Below are 17,746 nucleotides of genomic sequence, written 5' to 3' on the forward strand. Positions count from 1 at the left end.
AACGTCTGATGTTCTCAGAGGAACAGACAGATAGGACACAATGTTTGCTTCAAGGACACCACTGGCACAGTTTCAGAATGACCTTATGCACAGCCATTTGATCTGCTGCACAACAAGATTCACATGCTTTACTTCAATCTGAACCAGCTTCATTATCGTAATCTATATTTTTAATTGTGAAGGGCACAAGGGTTCTTCACCCCACAGTTCCTGTGAAGAGTGTTTGTGACTTGTGACCATTTGGAGCATGTGTGTATCTGTGTGTGTGGTGTGTTTATCTGTCGGGTAAACCACTTTCACATGGAGAAAACATTCCTGTAAAAGCCAGATGTGGGCTGAAAGAGTCGTGAGATATAGCACAAACAAAGCACAATCTTTCTGCTCTCTGGATCATGGCAGCAGCTTGTACTGCTCTTGGATTAATTATTGCGCAGCTTATTTAAAAATAAAAAAGGCTTACTGACGTATGTGACACTATGGCCGATGATCAGGTGGCTGAAAGGGCCCTAACAACTTTTAGATTCAGTTTATATTCTGTTCTTCTTGGTGCAAATCTCAACAAGTGAAAACTACATTTGGTACAAATTATATTAGGCATCTTTAACTTCATTGTACTAAACTGATACAATATATTTACTGTGTACATACATGTTCTTACATTGTGCTTACATATATGTAATTACACTGTTTATTCCACTTGTACATACTGTACTTACTATAACAAGGTACTAACCTTAAAGCCAAAGTATACTTTTGGCGATAAAAATTTCTTTGTACTCTTAAGTAAAAGCTGGTTGAACACCCCCAAACATGCGCTTGTTGTGGCCTTCTTTTGTTGTGGTCTCCAGTAGTTTGTTGTTGTTCTGGTCTCTTCAGTTTCTTTTTTTTAAACTGTGAAACAGCGGGCTGTTGCCACCTTGTGAAACAACTAATTGTAACTGTAAACAGCCAATAAGCAGAGTTGGGGGTAACGCGTTACAAGTAACACGAGTTATGTAATCAGATTACCACATTGCTTTTAAATTTACAACAAAATATCTGGGTTACTTTTTCAAATAAGTAATGCAAGTTACTTTGTTTTCCCATTTATTTACTGACAGCTCTCCTCTCCCAATGTTGAGAGAAATCAGGAGTAAGTACAGAGGTTCACACACATGTTCACTGTGTGTGAACATGATGGTTATTGTAGTTCTAGACTAAATGGGAGAAGGCAAGCCAAAGGTTGCGGGTTCAAGTCTCAATACTGGCAGGAAATGACTGAGGTGCCCTTGAGCAAGGCACCTAACCCCCAATTGCTCCCCGGGCGGCACAACAAAAATGGCTGCCCACTGCTCTGGGGGTGTGTTCACGGTGTGTGTGTGTTCACTACTCACTACTCCTAATGTGTGTGCACTAACTGGATGGGTTAAATGCAGAGGACAAATTCCGAGTATGGGTTACCATACTTGGCCTTTGCATGTTACTTTCACTTTTTTTCAGCACAGCTGAAAGGTTAGTTTGAGCTGTGCCCTCTACTGTACAGGTGTGAATTTGCATTTCCTTCAGCCAGAGGATTATTCATTTCACCTTTGGTGTGAAAGTGCCTTTACATTTGCCAAAAATAGATCTTTTTTTTTTTTTTTTTGTTATTATAAAACAAACAAGCAAGCCCAGCCCAGATGAGAAAAAGTAATGCAAATCTATCACATTACTTTCCATAAAAAGTAACTAAGTAAAGCAATCAGTTACTTTTTTAGGGAGTAACGCAATACTGCCATGCATTACTTTTAAAAGTAACTTTCCCCAACACTGCTAAAAAGTACATAGTTGTTACAGAAACTGCACATAAAGTGGAACCAAATGTTTTCTTGAAATTTACAGTAAGGTTTAGAACAAACAAACAAACAAACAAACAAAAAAGAGACTCTCTTTATGTAATCAGGTCATGCTAAGTATACCCAGTATAAAATCATGTTAGAATATTGAGTTAACCCATTTCAGAATTTTTTTTGTCTAAATGACTGAGTCACCATACTGCATATGGGGACGTTCATGCAGAACATGTATTTAATTTCAAAAGTAGCCCAATCAGGGCTGTCCAATCCTGCTCCTGGAGTGTCACTATCCTGCAGAGTTTAGCTCCAATCCTAAATAAACACACCTGAGCCAGCTAATCATGGTCTTCGGGATTACCAGAAGCTTCAAGGCATGTGTGTTTGGTCAGGTTTAAGCTTAACTCAGCAGGAGGCCATTCAGGAGCAAGACTGGACACTCCTGAGCTCGATGAAATGCAATGGAATAAAACTTTTTCAGGTTGTTGAGTGTGGTTGCCAGGGCACTGATATGTGGTTGTAACATATTCTGAGTGTTTTTACTGTTGCTTAGTGGTTTGTAGGGTGTTGGGAGCTTAATGGAAGATCTCAAGAAAGAAAATCTCAAGAAAAATGTTGGGTTCCATTTTATGTATCTGTAACAACTATATACTTATGCTAGCAATGCCAAGGTCATGGGTTCAATTCCCAGGGAATGCAAGAAATTATACCATGAATGCAATGAAAGTTGCTTTGGATAAAAGATTCTGTCAAATGTGTAAATGTAAAAGTTCTGACCTAAATCAAAAGAGCCCATCCCCAAGTCTCTTTAATTTTAAAGTCCCTATAATATTCTGGTCTATAGATACGGCCCATCTTCCTCCTTCAATGTAAAATAAGCAATAGAATAATTGATTGCACACCTTTGCTCAACGAGTGGCTTGATTTGAGGTATTATGTTCGTAGTCTGTTTGTTCAAATCCCCAACCCTCAAGTATGTCATATACTGTACATACTGTATCTGCACAGGACCCACATCTTCTCAAATGTGTAAAAGACTTAACTTAGTCAAACTTACTGGGTGGAAAAAGTTGAAGCCCATCACCCTCTGTGTATCACAGTTCTACTATAAATGGATTTCTGTTGGAGAAGGTTACATAATGCACAAGAGAATGGGATAAAACTGGCACCTAACCAATTTCCATGTTAGACTAAATGCAGTGATTCTTCAGACTTGCTATAGACATTTTCAGGCAATCAATTGTCCAGTGAACAGGAAGACAACAAGTTAACCATCCAAGTGGGTGTGGTAAATGATAAACCAGGTCAAATGTCAAAGCATACGACCAACTTATCACTCTAAAAGGACTTTGCGATCAAATCTGCATCATGTACACAAACGAGCAACTAAACCTAAACTCTTACTAAACTCCACAATCATAGGTACGCAGTAGCTGAGAATTAGCATGGTTTGCTTTCTTTATACGATTTGCAAACATTTATTCACAACAAAAAAAGATCTTCAAAAGGTCGGTTTTATAGATGGGGTGGAGGATTTGGCAATTGAGCAGTTGAGGTGAAGCAAAGATGGCCTTATATGGTAAGATGAAGAGGAGACATTCGCTAGTTCAGACTTCACTTCTGTCACTGAAGTCATCCACTATTTTTACTGCCATTAAGCTATTTTGCATTGTGATATTATTTTCCATGACAATTAAAGGGTTAGATCAACCAAACGTGAAAATTCTGTAATCTATTGCTAACCATCATGTTGTTCCAAACCTATTAGAAATTTGTTCATCTTAAAAACACAAAATAAAATATTTTGAAACCTGAGAGATTTCTGTCAATTCCACCAAAACATGCTTGCTTGACACAGGAAAACCAGTGAGGTTTGTTCTCGTGTATCAAACAAATACGTGTATTAAGCTTCTGTTGACCTATTGATGTGCTCTATGAGTGAGTATCAATGTTTGTGATGTGAATACAAGCCTAAATTTTATCTGTTCATAATCTAAAGTGATTGTGTATCTTCAGAAGACTTGGATTAAACTGCTTGATTCATATAGGTTACATTTATGATGGTATGATTAACTTTTTGAAGTCTTGGTGGAATGCACTTTCAATGGAGGGACAGAAACCTCTCAGCTTTCATTAAAAATATCTTCACTTGTGTTTCAAAGATGAACAAAAGTCTTAGGATTGGAACAATTACAGAATTTTCTTCCTTGGGTAAATTTTGTCAATGCTAAAATACTTTGTATTTGTATAAAAAGGATTCTGGTGCAGAAACTCAACCAATAATTGTGATGAAAATGTAGTCTCAATGCAATTAATCATAATGGTCCTAAAAAAATAGGTAAAACATTTCTTTGATTTTAAGGTAAAAATGTAGCACAGACATATTTCTGACAGATTCTGTAAGATTTACTTTTAAATGCTATTTATCTCGAGGTCAAAGTTCATGTGGTTCACTGTCTGAGTCCAACACAGTACAACAGGTGGAAAGCGGCACTGACTCTTGGTTACACTCTGTTCCAGTGTGTGCTGCTTGTCCAGATGTGAACAGCTTCAGCCGTGGCTCTGGAGGCGGCCGACACACTCTGGCTTCCAGCTTTTAGCCCCCCTGATATCTGAGTGTCACAACACCCGCCATGATAGAAAACACATGGAGCGGACAAGGTTCGTGAAGGGGAGGAGAGAGAGATCGGACAGAGTCGATTGAGTTGCTAAAGCCACAGCAACAAAGAACTTCTTGTTTCATTGATTTCCCAGAAACGGCATCAGCTGTCCAACAAGGGTCAGCAAAAACGACAAGAAAAAAGAAAAGGAAAAAACGTCCAGACCAAAAAAATCTGTGAGATATTAAAGGACATCCTGTCTCAACAACAGCTCATAATCAAAATTGTGTTAGCTAACAAACCCCATATCTTGCTCCAATTACATTTGGTCCCACTTTATATTAGGTGTTTTTAACTACTATGTACTTACTTTTGCTGCTATTTAGGGATATCGGTAAGGTTTGGTGGTATGGGTAGGTTTAAGGTTTGATTAAGGGGTAGGTGTCAGGTCAACAACATACTTGTAGAGATACTTACATGCAGGTATTTTTTATATATAAGTACAATGTAAAAACACATTTACACAATAAGTGCACTGTATCAAATGATTAATTTAAATGTTATGACATAGTAATTAAAGTCTATAAAGTGGGTCCATTTGGGTCACTATTGCTTCTTATGTTGAAGATCTATATACGTTCATATGTACATCTATCTATCTAACATTTTTTTTTTTTTTTTTTTTTTTTTTTTTTACATTTTTTAAAAACATTGCAATTATATCGTTATTGTGAATTGTTTTGCTCATGATAATCGTATAGTGAAAATCTGATATTGTGACTATAATCTCTACAATTATAAATAACAGTAGGTTGAAACTCAATGTCAATGTTCCCCAACTTAACAGGGCAAACTAAAGTTTTCACACCTGCTACAAAACCTGCACAGGTTATTTCTAATATATTTTTTTAAGTGCTAGAGTAACATGACATGTCACATGCTTCAGTCAACCAGCCATAACTTTACAGATATTTTTACCAAAAAAAGTATACATAATTAGGTCAGACTGTCTGGTGTTGGTCACTGGCAAAAATAATATCTTTAGTACCATTGAAAAATAAAAATTCTGTCATCATTTACTCACCCTCATGTCATTCCAAATCTGTAAGACTTTCTTACTTTTGTCCATAGAATGAAAGTCAATGCGGTCCAGTGTCATTTTGGACCCCATTGACTTCCACTGTATTAAAGAAAACAGTTAAAACACTCTTCAAATTGTGTTGAAGAATGAAAGTCATACAGGTATGGAAAGACATGAGGTTGTGATGAGAATTTTCATTGTCCCTGGAAATGGTCATGTTAATGTCCATCAAGGATCATTAAGTTTTTATAAGTATAGTGATCACTGATCAGGTCAACAGACAATAATGACAATCAACAAGTATTAGCATGTAGTGCAGATCATCTGTGGATCATTACACTCTCAGCGGACATATCAACAAAACAACACATGCTAGTCACAGCACTAGAGAAACACCCTCATGCCATTTCATCATACTGTGGGTTTAGATTAGTGGCAGTGTGGGGAAACAGGGGTCAAATTAACAGGAATGAGACTGGGAGATTGGAGCGGGCGGCAGGATGTGGAAAAATTAAATGATTCAATCAAGCTACTGGGCTGATTGGACTCCAGGAACTCTAGAAGGGAGTACTTACCCACCCGTGGGTCCAGCCATGAGGTGCTTTGGGTTTTGTGGTCAATGAAGTATGTTTCTCCCTGAGGGGTGACGGCCTGCTCCCAACCCTCGGGCAACTGTCCTGTTCAGCAACAGTACAACAGCTAGAGATCAGCCAGCAGCCTGACCCACACTCCAGAGTGATGACCACAGAAGTGTGCTTCATTTAGGCTATGGCTACTTTTTGGTCTGCTTAAATGTGCAATTTTACCTTTATGGGAACAACAGCTTGTCACTCGGGCAGTACCCTTAAAGGAACCCTTACTTGTACCTTATTTACCCCAAAACTTATTTTTAATATCATGTGGTGTTACCATCAATTAAAAAGTAATAAAATGTACTTATTTTTCAAGGCGAGTTTTTTAAATTATTATCAATTATTAATTCATAAATATCATTATGTTTTTGGTAAGTTTTGGTGGCACATTTTGCAACCTGAACTATCCTTGCTTTGTCACAAAAAAGTCAAATAATCTGTTTTTTTAAGAGACCTCTCCATGTATCAAATGTAATTTTCATTCAGAAATTAAAAACACCTTCATCATATAAGATGTATATTCAAGTCACTGCATTAACTGCATTTTTAATGTTTGTTTAAATACATATAAAATGAGCATCACATCATTGACCCAAACCATACATTCATACTGGGCTTAGTCTCATAAGAGCTATAAAAATTTTTTTTTAAAAAAAGCAGTTGCAGCTGCCTGTAAAACCCTGAGTGTGATGCAATATGTCAATTGTTTTCAACTGCAAGAAGAAAAAGATGAGGAAAATATCCAACAAAAATGTACTGTTCTAATAAGAGAGGAAAAAGAAAAAGAGACACTGGAAAAAAGCAGGACCCTGGGCCTTGCATTAGAGTGTCAATTACCCATAATCCCTAAGTTTTGAGGGGGGCCCATCATGAATACACACAACAGGTGAAGGCTCGAGCTGGTCTAAAATAAGAATACAGGAAATCTGTTGCCCCTCAAGTTCCCAGAGACTGAAAAAAGCCAGGGATAGAGGAAGAACAAAGCATTATGGGATTGTAAGGGCTGGGTCTGAGTCATGGCTTTTTTCTGAACTTCTAGTACTCGGAGAGCCAAAATGGATGACACGGCCATGTCAAAAAAAACTGACTGATTGAGTCATCGGAAGATCGTGCAACACAGAAACAAATGGTTGAGTTTACAGATGATCAGGGAGGGAAAAAACAGCCGTTTGAACGAGTGTAGCAGGTTGGCTTACACACTTCATTATTTCAGGCTGAGCAGCTTTATTCACATCCAGTGCGGTGAGATGTCATCACCAGTGCTTTCTCCTTACAGTCATGTGTGCTACTGTCACACTGGAAACTTTTTGATATTTTTTTTTACAATACACACACTGGACAAGTTTTTTTTAGGAGGTCAAAGTTTTTGTTAAGTAACTTTAATTAAATATCTTTACTTCCTGTGACTGCAGACAACTTCATAGTGTGTAACTCTATATGCTGAGACAGTCAGTGTCTACTGTATGCTGGAAGTGCTGGAAGGAATCTTTCTCCCTCCAAAGTCTTTAGTCTTGTTCTTATCCCCCCACCCCCTTCACTGGAATCTGTTTCTCAGCTGCCAACAAAGCAGAGGCACACCTTTTTTTCCATTTCATCACAAATCAGGATTTGGGAAGAAAAAAAGGCAAACAAAGAAAGCACATTTGGAAGTCATTTACCGTACTGACAGAGTCAGAGCTGCAGCCTGTATCATGGGGCAGGGTAAACAACACGCAAACACGATACAAAATGCCTCACGTACGACAGTCAACAAATCTAATACAGCTTTAAAAGCCTTCAGATCTGTCGGCTGGGAGACTTCATTAAATCAGCATTTGAGCACTCAGAGAAGCAGCTACACCTCTTTCAGAGCCTCTGATCAAAAGACAGGCTGATGAAGGTGTTGTTATACAGAAATGACAAAAAGTGTTCATATCATAAACACATTATTAAAGTAAAATGTTGCTGGATGAAACACATTGTTTCATTTCTTTTTTCTTTTTTTTTTGGTACCTAGCCTAAAAAAACTGACTAGATATTTACATTTTTGAAGTAAATGTGAATGACGCTTTCCAGCGCCAACTCTGACACAATGCTAGAATTAAATATCCAATCTCATAAGAAAATGTAACTATTTGTAGTTGCGGATGTCATATGAATTGAATGAATACGGCCGCCGTGACGAGAGGAGTAGAGTGCAGTCTCGTGGGTACCTCTGGCCTGTGAGGGGTGAGGGGGGTATGTGGCGGGCAGGAAAAAAAGCCGTAAGAGCAGTGCGAAGACGGTGGCGCGAGTGTAAATGTGCATCACCTGCACGGCTTCAAGTTCTCATGGAGGAGCTTGGAAGGATAAATGGAAAAGTGACGACAATGAAGGACGAGAGAAGACCACGCCTGGACTTTTAATGCTATGTTTTGTTTAGGTGAGTGCAGCAGTCGTCCGTGAGGGGCTTCTGCTTTTACTTTCGCTTTGTGTTTGTTTATTTTATAATTAAAATGTTGAAACGTTTGCCGGCTCCCGCCTCCTTCTTCCCTTATCAACAAACTGTGTTACACTCCACTAACATAGTACTCTTGTAGGAGTGTATGAAAATGAGTGAGCAAATCGAGAAAACTGAGTGTCCTGGAAGAGCTGTAGATGCCATCTTCTGGTGAGATGCAGCAAATTATTCGGCCCACACAGTGCATGGGTATTGTTTATCGCAGACATGTCAAACTCATTCCCTGGAGGGTCACAGCCTAGCAGAGTTTAGCTTCAACCTTAACTAAATGCACCTGATCCAGCGAATCAAGTCCTTCCGGCTTATTTTAAAACTACAGGTCTGTGTGTTGGAGCAGGGCTGTGACCCTCCAGGAAGGCGCTGAGTGTACATCAGATACTGTGGTGCATTATGTGATTGAATTAGTACACTCAATTATGTCCACTATGGTTTCGGCCACTATGGTTATGACCTTTTTGGATCTTCTAAGTTGTGGTTACCTGGACTTTAAATGGAGGGACAGGAACTTCTAAAGTTTCATTAGTTTGTGTCTTAATTTGTGTTTTGAAGATTAACCATGGTCTTATGGGTTTGGAACAACATGATGAGTAAATAAAGTAATTTTCTTTCGGTGATCAAACCCATTAAGACTCTAAGGCTGTTTAAATCTCTAACCCTAATTACGAGCATAATAATATAGATACTTGCCTTAGCACACACCTCTAAAATTAAAAGAAAAAATATATGCTAGCATGCTAAAAGATCTAATAAACCCCATGAAGTTCATCCCTGTTTCCACATCAGAGCTGTGATATTAGATGTATGTGTTAATGTTGAGCGTTGGAGCAAACCTGTAGCAAAGCTCCTTCAGCTTCTTCTCAGCTGATTGAAAACAGCTCAAGAGAACTTGCGTGTTTTCATGAGTAATGCGAAATGTGGACTGCTGGGAGGGACGGCTTTCACACTCACCTAGGTTGGGTTGAGAGAGGGCCATGGTGCGCTGCTGTATGTTGGCGTTGTTGGAGGCTTGATTGTGCAGACCCATCTGGGTCACTGAGGGTGCCATGTTCTTCCTGGGGTCATGCCATGTGGTGATCTTCTCAATGTGACTGCACAAGAAAAACAGCAAATGTTCACATTAAACACTTCTGTAGAAGGGTATTTACACTTTTTGGATGGTCAAGCAAATCAGAACTATTCAAGGAACACATTGGTAATTTTGCACGTTGAGCATTTTAGCCCGATCCTTCAATCTACTCCAAAACACTTTTAGAACCCAAACATTTTGATTTCTTGGCCGTGTCTAACTACAGTGGCGTCAGTGTTGGGGAAAGTCATCAGAAACCCTAAAGGAACATGATTATGGGATAAAAAATTAGATGGGAGGAAAAATATATAAAATCTTGGCGTTCTCTCGCAAATGTTTTGCGTTCCCAAAAATGTTGTGCTCACAAAATGGTACCTAACCTACCATATAACAGAAGATTATACATGCATACACACACACACACACACACTATACCATCATTCACTATTCCTACAAAAACGTTGTGCTCAAACAATTTTTGAGGTCTTTGCAAGTAAAAACAAAGTCTCTTGGGTGAATTCAAAGGTTTTGCGAACTTGCAAATGCAAACTTACTTGGGTGTCAAAAATGTTTGATAATGTCAATTTGGATGACAACATTTGAACAGACAAATTTAAACTAAATACAACCAACAAAACTATATACGTTGCTACTTTAAGTCAGTTACACCACAAAACCGGATATCATGCTAGTGGTGCACAAGTGTTTCTCTCTGGTGGTCTCATGTTATTCTAACTCTTGCTGAAAATGCCAGAATCTGCCTTAAATCGTTCAACTCAAGCCATGGCTGGACTCAACACAGCTGTTAGACCTGCAGTTCTAGCAACACGGCGCTAAACGTCCAGCATGAACAAACTCTGCGGTACGTGAACCAAGTAACAGGTATACCGTCTTTTCCTCACTAGTTCAATCACTTCCTCGCCACTCCTCCACCCTGAGTGAACCCTTCAAAACTGCAGCTACATGAAATTCTGGCTTCTCTACATTTTTTCATGCAAAGCCACAAGCGCCAGCCAGGCGGTTGCTGAATGACAATCTCAGTGTCCCTCAGTCAGAAAACCAGTTTAGCATTTTTTTTTCTTCTTCTTTTCATTATCAGGTGGGCATTACTGTCTAGTTCAGGGGTGCTCAAACCTGCTCCAGGAGATCTGACTTCCGGCTGAGATTAGTCTCAACCTTGATGATCTGGTTCAGCTGTGTTTCGTTAGAATCGGAAATGAGCTCTGCAGGAATGTAGATCTGCAGGACGCGGTAAATGATGAATGAAATGCAAGTCTTGTAAAGCATCGTTTTGCTCCAAAAAATTGGTTGTCAGGAGACTTTTTTATTGACAGTCGATCACCTGCAAAGCTAAAGGGGTGGTCAGACTGTTTCGTTCCATTGACTACAATTCCTGAACAATCTCATGTGAAGAAGTTTCACATTCCACTCTGTATGAAAGTTCAAGTTTGCTGAAAATAAGACCTGCAAATTCAAATGATGTAAAAATGTGTGACAAATAGAAGATTGCTATGTTACACTATGACCACTTAGCTTTGGATTTGTTATTTGTTATACAATGAATTTATGAGCGTGACATCATATCACGTCCATTGCATTTTACATTTTAAATGGAACGCAGGATAAATTCTGCCCTTAATTCATCCTGGGAAGTTCCTAGTTATGAATTTGAAAAGTATTTGAATAGTGTTACATTGTGAAATATAATGGATTTATTTCATTATTCTTAAGGTGCGGTCACATTAGCAAAATTTTGTGGCTAAAAAAAATGTCCATTTTCTATTGTCAGTAGTGATGTATGAAGCAATTCTCGCACAGAAGTCACTATCGAACCAATCAGCTTTCTGTTGGTCAACATAACGAATTTGCATGTCCAACTTGAACACGAACAAAATTAGTGTTGGAAACTTATTTTGGCCTCATGTGAAACTCCAGACTGTGCGGATTCCTATTGAAATGATTTTGCCCACAAAATTTTGCTGAGCAATGGTAAATGTGACCGGACCTGTTGAAACGGATAATGATGGAAAATGTTTCTAAATGCAACACTGTCAGAGCATTTCTGACAAGCTTAGTTGCCTAAAATAGTACAGAAAATGTATAGTCAACAATCACACTTATACCTTAATTATGACCAATCAATTAATATAAAAATCAGGGCCTAAAAAAGATGTAGAGTTTCTCACTGCAACTACATGATTTTTATTGCATTCATGTGTGCTCTTCTCGTCATTTCGACATGACTTCAGGGCAGCAACAGGTTTCCATTTTCACATTGGTGGCATTTAGACACATTTTCCCCTCATTAACGTATGCCTTGGTTGGTTACATTCTTTACAGATAATTTTTTTTTTTTAAGTTTTAAACTAAAATATATGCCCCGTCAACTCCACCTGCTTGTTTGTACACAAACTGGACTGAACATGGGCGAATGAGTCACAAAATACACAAAAGCCTCATCAGAGAGTGACTCACTCGAACTATTCATGCTCCGCTGGGAAGATTATCTACTTCCTGCTGATCTCAGGCCCGCACAGTGACAGAACAGGAAGCCATGTGTCCATGTGCCGTTCTGACCTCTCAGTTCTTGTTTTGAGAATGTTTGAGATTATATATGGATATATGAGGATGATTCTTTAATTAGGGGAACTTTTTAGCCCTGACAATATTATTTTAAAGCACTAAAATTCAGTTTTTTCCTTAAAAATCTATTTCTAAATAAAATCTTTAATAAACTGTTCATCACTTTTTAAAGGTTAAATTTCCCAGAATTTTTTATAAGACCCTGAGGTGTAATATTTTTTAACTAGTGTTTATTAAACCTGACTATCAGTTTCTGAAGTTGTGGTTTAAGAGACTCCAGCTGTGTGAAATACATCAACAGTGGTGTTAATTAACAGAGCTAGGATGCTAGCAGGCTTAGATTTGCTTTAGATTTATGAAGGTCTGACAGGAGAGAGAAGGAACGGGCCCTAGGGGGTCTTTGGCTTCTGGGTGGGGCAGCTGTCCTGCACCTGTGGGTTGGGCCCCTTAAATTTGAGGCCCATCTTCCAACACGCTAAAGCCAATATGTGAGTGGAGCAGCTGTTTAGCAGCTTATTGTTAAAGCAAACAACAATTTACTTACAATTGGTCAATGGCACAGTTTTCACTTTCTCTCATTTTGAAGAGTTTTATAGGACTAGTGACACAGCGAAAAACAAGCAACAAGTGATAAAAGCTCTCAACCATGGAAATCTTTTAAAAGCCTTTAGGTGTTTATATTGTAATATGGTTGTAAGAGTGCATATTTTATCTCCCTCATGTTTTAGAATTAGCAGCCAGCAATGGTAAAGCATAGAGATTTCAAAATAAGAGTCCCAATCTTGTCTATAATTAAAAGACACACATTATGCAAGTTTTTTTCTGATAATTATTGGTATTTTGGTTGGAATTTCATTGATGTTTTAAACTGTACCTGGCATTTGATTCAACATAAACACTTAGCTATTAAAAATAGCCTCTCTCTGGGCCACCCGTTACAGGAAGGAAAGACTAAGAACATTATTAACACATAATATTCATTGTACAGATTGTACTAGTATCGCCACAATAATCTGTTTATTATAGTTATTACAAAATTTTTGTCCACTTATGGTACAGTTCTTTTATTTCGTCCTTTGTAATTGCAACATTTAAAAAAAAAAAAAAAAAAAGAAAGTTGATTAGCATAATTAACAATTAAATCAAAATCCATTACCTACAAATATTGTGATTTTTACTTTTCCCTACCCCCTCTAAAGGTTGAAAAACAGGGCTTATAGTTTTCCAAAAATTTGTTTCTGAACTGGTTTGGAAAAACGAAGCAGAGATTAGGAGGCACGCTCAGGTCTTGCACAGCCACATGCTGTTTGCAGAGGAAATACACACACACACACACACACACACACACACACACACACACACACACACACATCTCAAAGAAACAATGGCTTGGTGGTGGATTAGAGGTGACACACAGGCTGAAACAACAATGACACACACTCACAGTAAACAGATGGACACAACACCTCTGAGCTGAGCTTCCCGCTCTTCCTGTTAGCGTGCTAGCTGTGGAAAATAACGCACACACACTCTAGTATAGTTCCAGTGTTTGTCATGGGCCAAATTCATGTCAACAAACATGCTTACACTGCAGCAGTGATTGAATCTCTCTCAGTCGCCATTTAAACTCATGACTACATCTAAAGAGGGGCAATCCAGCAGACTTCTGGGATTATTTTTACCAGAAAATCTAGGCTTTAAGATGCTGTCCGGAGCACACGTCTGTGATGGGGTTTATATGGAGGGTCTAGACCAGTGGTCTCCAGCACTGTGCCCGCAGGCACTTGGTAACCGCGTGGAGCTTGTGAATCGCCCACAAATTATACAAGTATGAAAAAAAATTATAATTTTAACATTGCTATTTTAACATTTGACATAACATTAAAAATATTCTGTATATTTTTAATCATTTTAGAAATATTTATATCTTCACATTTAGTGTAGTAGAGAATAATACAACAGCTGTTGTGGTCATTGAGCTTATTTTAAACATCCCAGGAAATCTAAATTATCATTTATCTATAATCATTTGAAATTTACAGACTTTCTGTTCCAAGAAAACAGAGCAAAAACATTTTGCTCTGCACTCATGCTGAACCACAGATTTTTTTTAATCAGATGCACTCCAAAAAGAGTCCCTCTCCCTAATACCACCTGCGACTGACTAGAAATTGGCTGTGATGTAACTAAAGCATATTAATTATTAAAATAAAAACTGGGATGGTCTTTTTGATATGTCTCATCCCAACTTTCTGTTTGAAAAGATAAACTCTACCCAGATCTACCTCATCTAATGTTCTAATTATAGAGCAGGCAGTGGCAAATCTGAAGGCACCTTTCACCCGCATGTGTGTTCAGTGTCCAGCAAGAAATCTCCTGGAATGTGAGTCTGTCTGTAGCCATAGTGATTTCAACACACTCCAGACGGAGCTGGCACATAAATACACACAAACACACACACACACACACACACACACACACACACACACACACACACAATGGCACACAAGGAACACACACTTACTTAAGAAGAAAATCTTTGTTAGATACAGTATATATAAGATTTGAACCCACCTGAGTGGGTTCAAGAGTGCTGACTCTTGTACAAGTCAATAATTTTGTCAAATATGTTTTTTTATTTTTGTCAACTATTATTCTGCATATTGTTATTATGTATATATTGTTCAAAAGTTTAGGGTTCATAATTTGGGTTTTTTAATGCTCATCAAAGCAGCACTTTTTTGGATCAAGAATACAGTAATATTGTGAAATTCATCAACAAAAATAGTCAGTTATTCTTTATTTCAATGTTCCACTTTAGACATTGTAACTTTGCAACTACATGTCAACTAACTCTCATTAGAGTATAAGTAGACTGTAGTAGACTGTTAGGTTAGGGTTCAGGTTAGTTGAATAAGTTGACATGTAGTTATATATAGTTAGTAGAATGTCTGGAAGTGGACCATCGAAATAAAGTGTTACCAAATAGTCATTTTTGACTGACTGTTTTAACCTTTTGTGCAAACTGGAATCAAAACGCATCACAGGATCAAAAGTGTTTCTCTTTTCCACAAAACTCTTAAAAGTCTCTCAAAAGGTCATTTCATCCAACCGGTCATAATAAAACAGGGTGGACGGTAACTGTGGTTGCATCTGGGCTGAGTCAGTGACATCCTCTCCATTCAAAAGTGGCCCGTCCACAGGGTGACAGCAACCCAGCATGGCTCTGGGACTCTCTCCACCCAGCTGTGCTAATTGAAAACAGGAACAAAAGAAAAAGATCCACTTTCCCAATTACTCTGAGCTCGGGTTACTGGGGAATTCCTGCACATCCAACACAAAGGCGACTCCTCCTCAGAAGAGAAAAGAAATCGGTGACGGAGGGCCTGTCCATAAGACGGATCGCCAGAGGTCAGATTTAGATGGTGGGGATTGTTGAAGGACACCAGCTGGATATTGTGGAATCAGAAGTATTCAATTGAATGTGAAAATGTGAGGGAGGGGCGCGCAGGAAATGGAATGCGCTACTAATTATAGTCATCCAGATTACTGCCGCCAGCACACGGAATAAAGCTGAGCTCTGACATCTTCTGTGGAAACGGGGCAAGTCGTGGCTTGTGTTTGCAGGCCTGGTCAGCAGTGAGGACAGTGTGATGTAAAGCAGCTACTCTTAAATGGCTTGTGAAGCTACAAGTAGTTCAAATACGGTCAAGCTACTTGTAAAAATAGTTGCCTACACTACAAGCTAATAAAAAGTTGATTACTGTAGTTTTTACAGTATATAATAAAGTTATTTAAGAGGGGCAATATATTTTAAACTCAGATAGTTAGCTATTACACATTTATTACATTTTTGTTACATGTTACAAGGACATGAAATATTATTCTGGTTAATTTTTACAAAATCATGATTGTATATTATTTTAAAGCTTCCACTTAGACAAAAAAAAAAAAGGTTACACTTTATTTTAAAGGGGACCTATTATGCAAAATTCACTTTTACATGATGTTTGACGGCAGTGTGTGTACACAACCACTCTATAATAGTAAAAATCCACCCACTCCTCTTTTTTTAATCCCCATAAATCATAATCAGTGTCTCAGAACAAGCCGTTTGCAGATACTAGCAATGTGACATCACATTGCTTAGGCCCCGCCCATGACTGCTGACAGACTCTGCCCTATTAGCATAGACCCCGCCCTGAGTGAGCTGTACAAAGTCCACCATGTTTATCTCCTCACCAAAGCATTTAACAGCAGCATTCAAGTAAGAAATGTATTCTTAATAAAGCTAAGTTATTCAAGAATGATACAGATGTTTTAGTTTTTGGTAGTATCTGAGACACGAGCTGTACAGTCTCTGCCCTCCTCTGGAAAGCAGGGTCGGGAATAGCAGCTTCCACCTGTTTTTCCTCCCACTCAAAAATGACATATTCTGGGGACACCTGAGACTTATATTACATCTTGTTAATAGTTTCATTGAGTTTGTTAGTTTTAGTTTATTTTTTTATTTTGTGAACACATTTCTATTTAGTTTTTATACATTTAACTTCAGTTTTAGGTTTAGAACAGTTCAGCAGAATTAACAGAACACTTCCAGAGTGCAGATCAAAGCTAGACATTTTAAGGTAAGCTTAGTGACGCAAACGTACCAACAATCCTGAGATTGATTAGATGGAGAATAGTAAAAGTATGCAAAATTATGTCAAAATGAAGCAGTCAAGCCTTTTGTACCCTTTTGTAATCTACACAAGCTGCGCTCCGATTGAGGGTCCCTATTTAATGTTCATTACCCCCATCTCCCTGAGCACGCGATATCAGTTGAAGTTCATTATGCGAGTTTAAGGTGTAATGTCATACTTCTGTAAAAAAAAATATTTATTTCATAAATATACATGTGTATGTAATACATCCATCCATGTGTATTTATTTAGGCTAATATACATTTAATATTATTATAAATTGTCATATTTGAAAGTGCTGGACTGAATGTAATATGGTTATATTAGATGTGTCTTTTATCTTATTTAACCATAATCAAGTCGTGTCTTGCTCACTTTATAACAGTGAATAACCGCATATAAATCATACCTGGGACTCAATACACTGTTTATTTTAGTGAAACTTATATATTTTTCATATTTTTCTGCCATAGGCTGGCAGCTAAGTGATTACGAAAACAATTATTTATTTTTCATAATTATTATTTTATTTCAGTTTGTTTTTCAGTAACTCTTGTTAGATTCGTTTCATTTGAGTTTTTTACATTTATTTTGAAATTTGTATTTTATTTTAGTTTACGAAAAAACAATTTTGATCAATCATTTTTGTCTTCATTTCAGTTTTTGTTTACAGAAATAACCTTGGTATTAGTTTTATAATTATAAATTATAGTTTTAACTTTTTAACTGTTGAAATACTTTCTTCTATCTCAGCTTTTTTGTGACTGTGGTTTGAACATCTCAAACATCCCATGCACATCCCAAACATCTAA

General features: G+C 37.8%; 1 protein-coding gene across 2 annotated transcripts in view; it reads right to left on the reverse strand.

Annotated features, from left to right (window-relative positions):
* The window catches only part of wwtr1 (WW domain containing transcription regulator 1), a 55,683-nt gene that overhangs the window by 11,197 nt on the left and 26,740 nt on the right, over positions 1 to 17,746 (reverse strand). For both annotated transcript variants that reach the window (XM_051908858.1, XM_051908857.1), the window contains exon 2: positions 9,552 to 9,691. In XM_051908858.1, coding sequence (XP_051764818.1) covers positions 9,552 to 9,691 — 140 coding nt within the window. The remainder of the gene's footprint in view (positions 1 to 9,551; positions 9,692 to 17,746) is intronic.

Source organism: Ctenopharyngodon idella, chromosome 10 (genome assembly GCF_019924925.1).
Source record: "Ctenopharyngodon idella isolate HZGC_01 chromosome 10, HZGC01, whole genome shotgun sequence".
Lineage (NCBI taxonomy): Eukaryota > Metazoa > Chordata > Actinopteri > Cypriniformes > Xenocyprididae > Ctenopharyngodon > Ctenopharyngodon idella.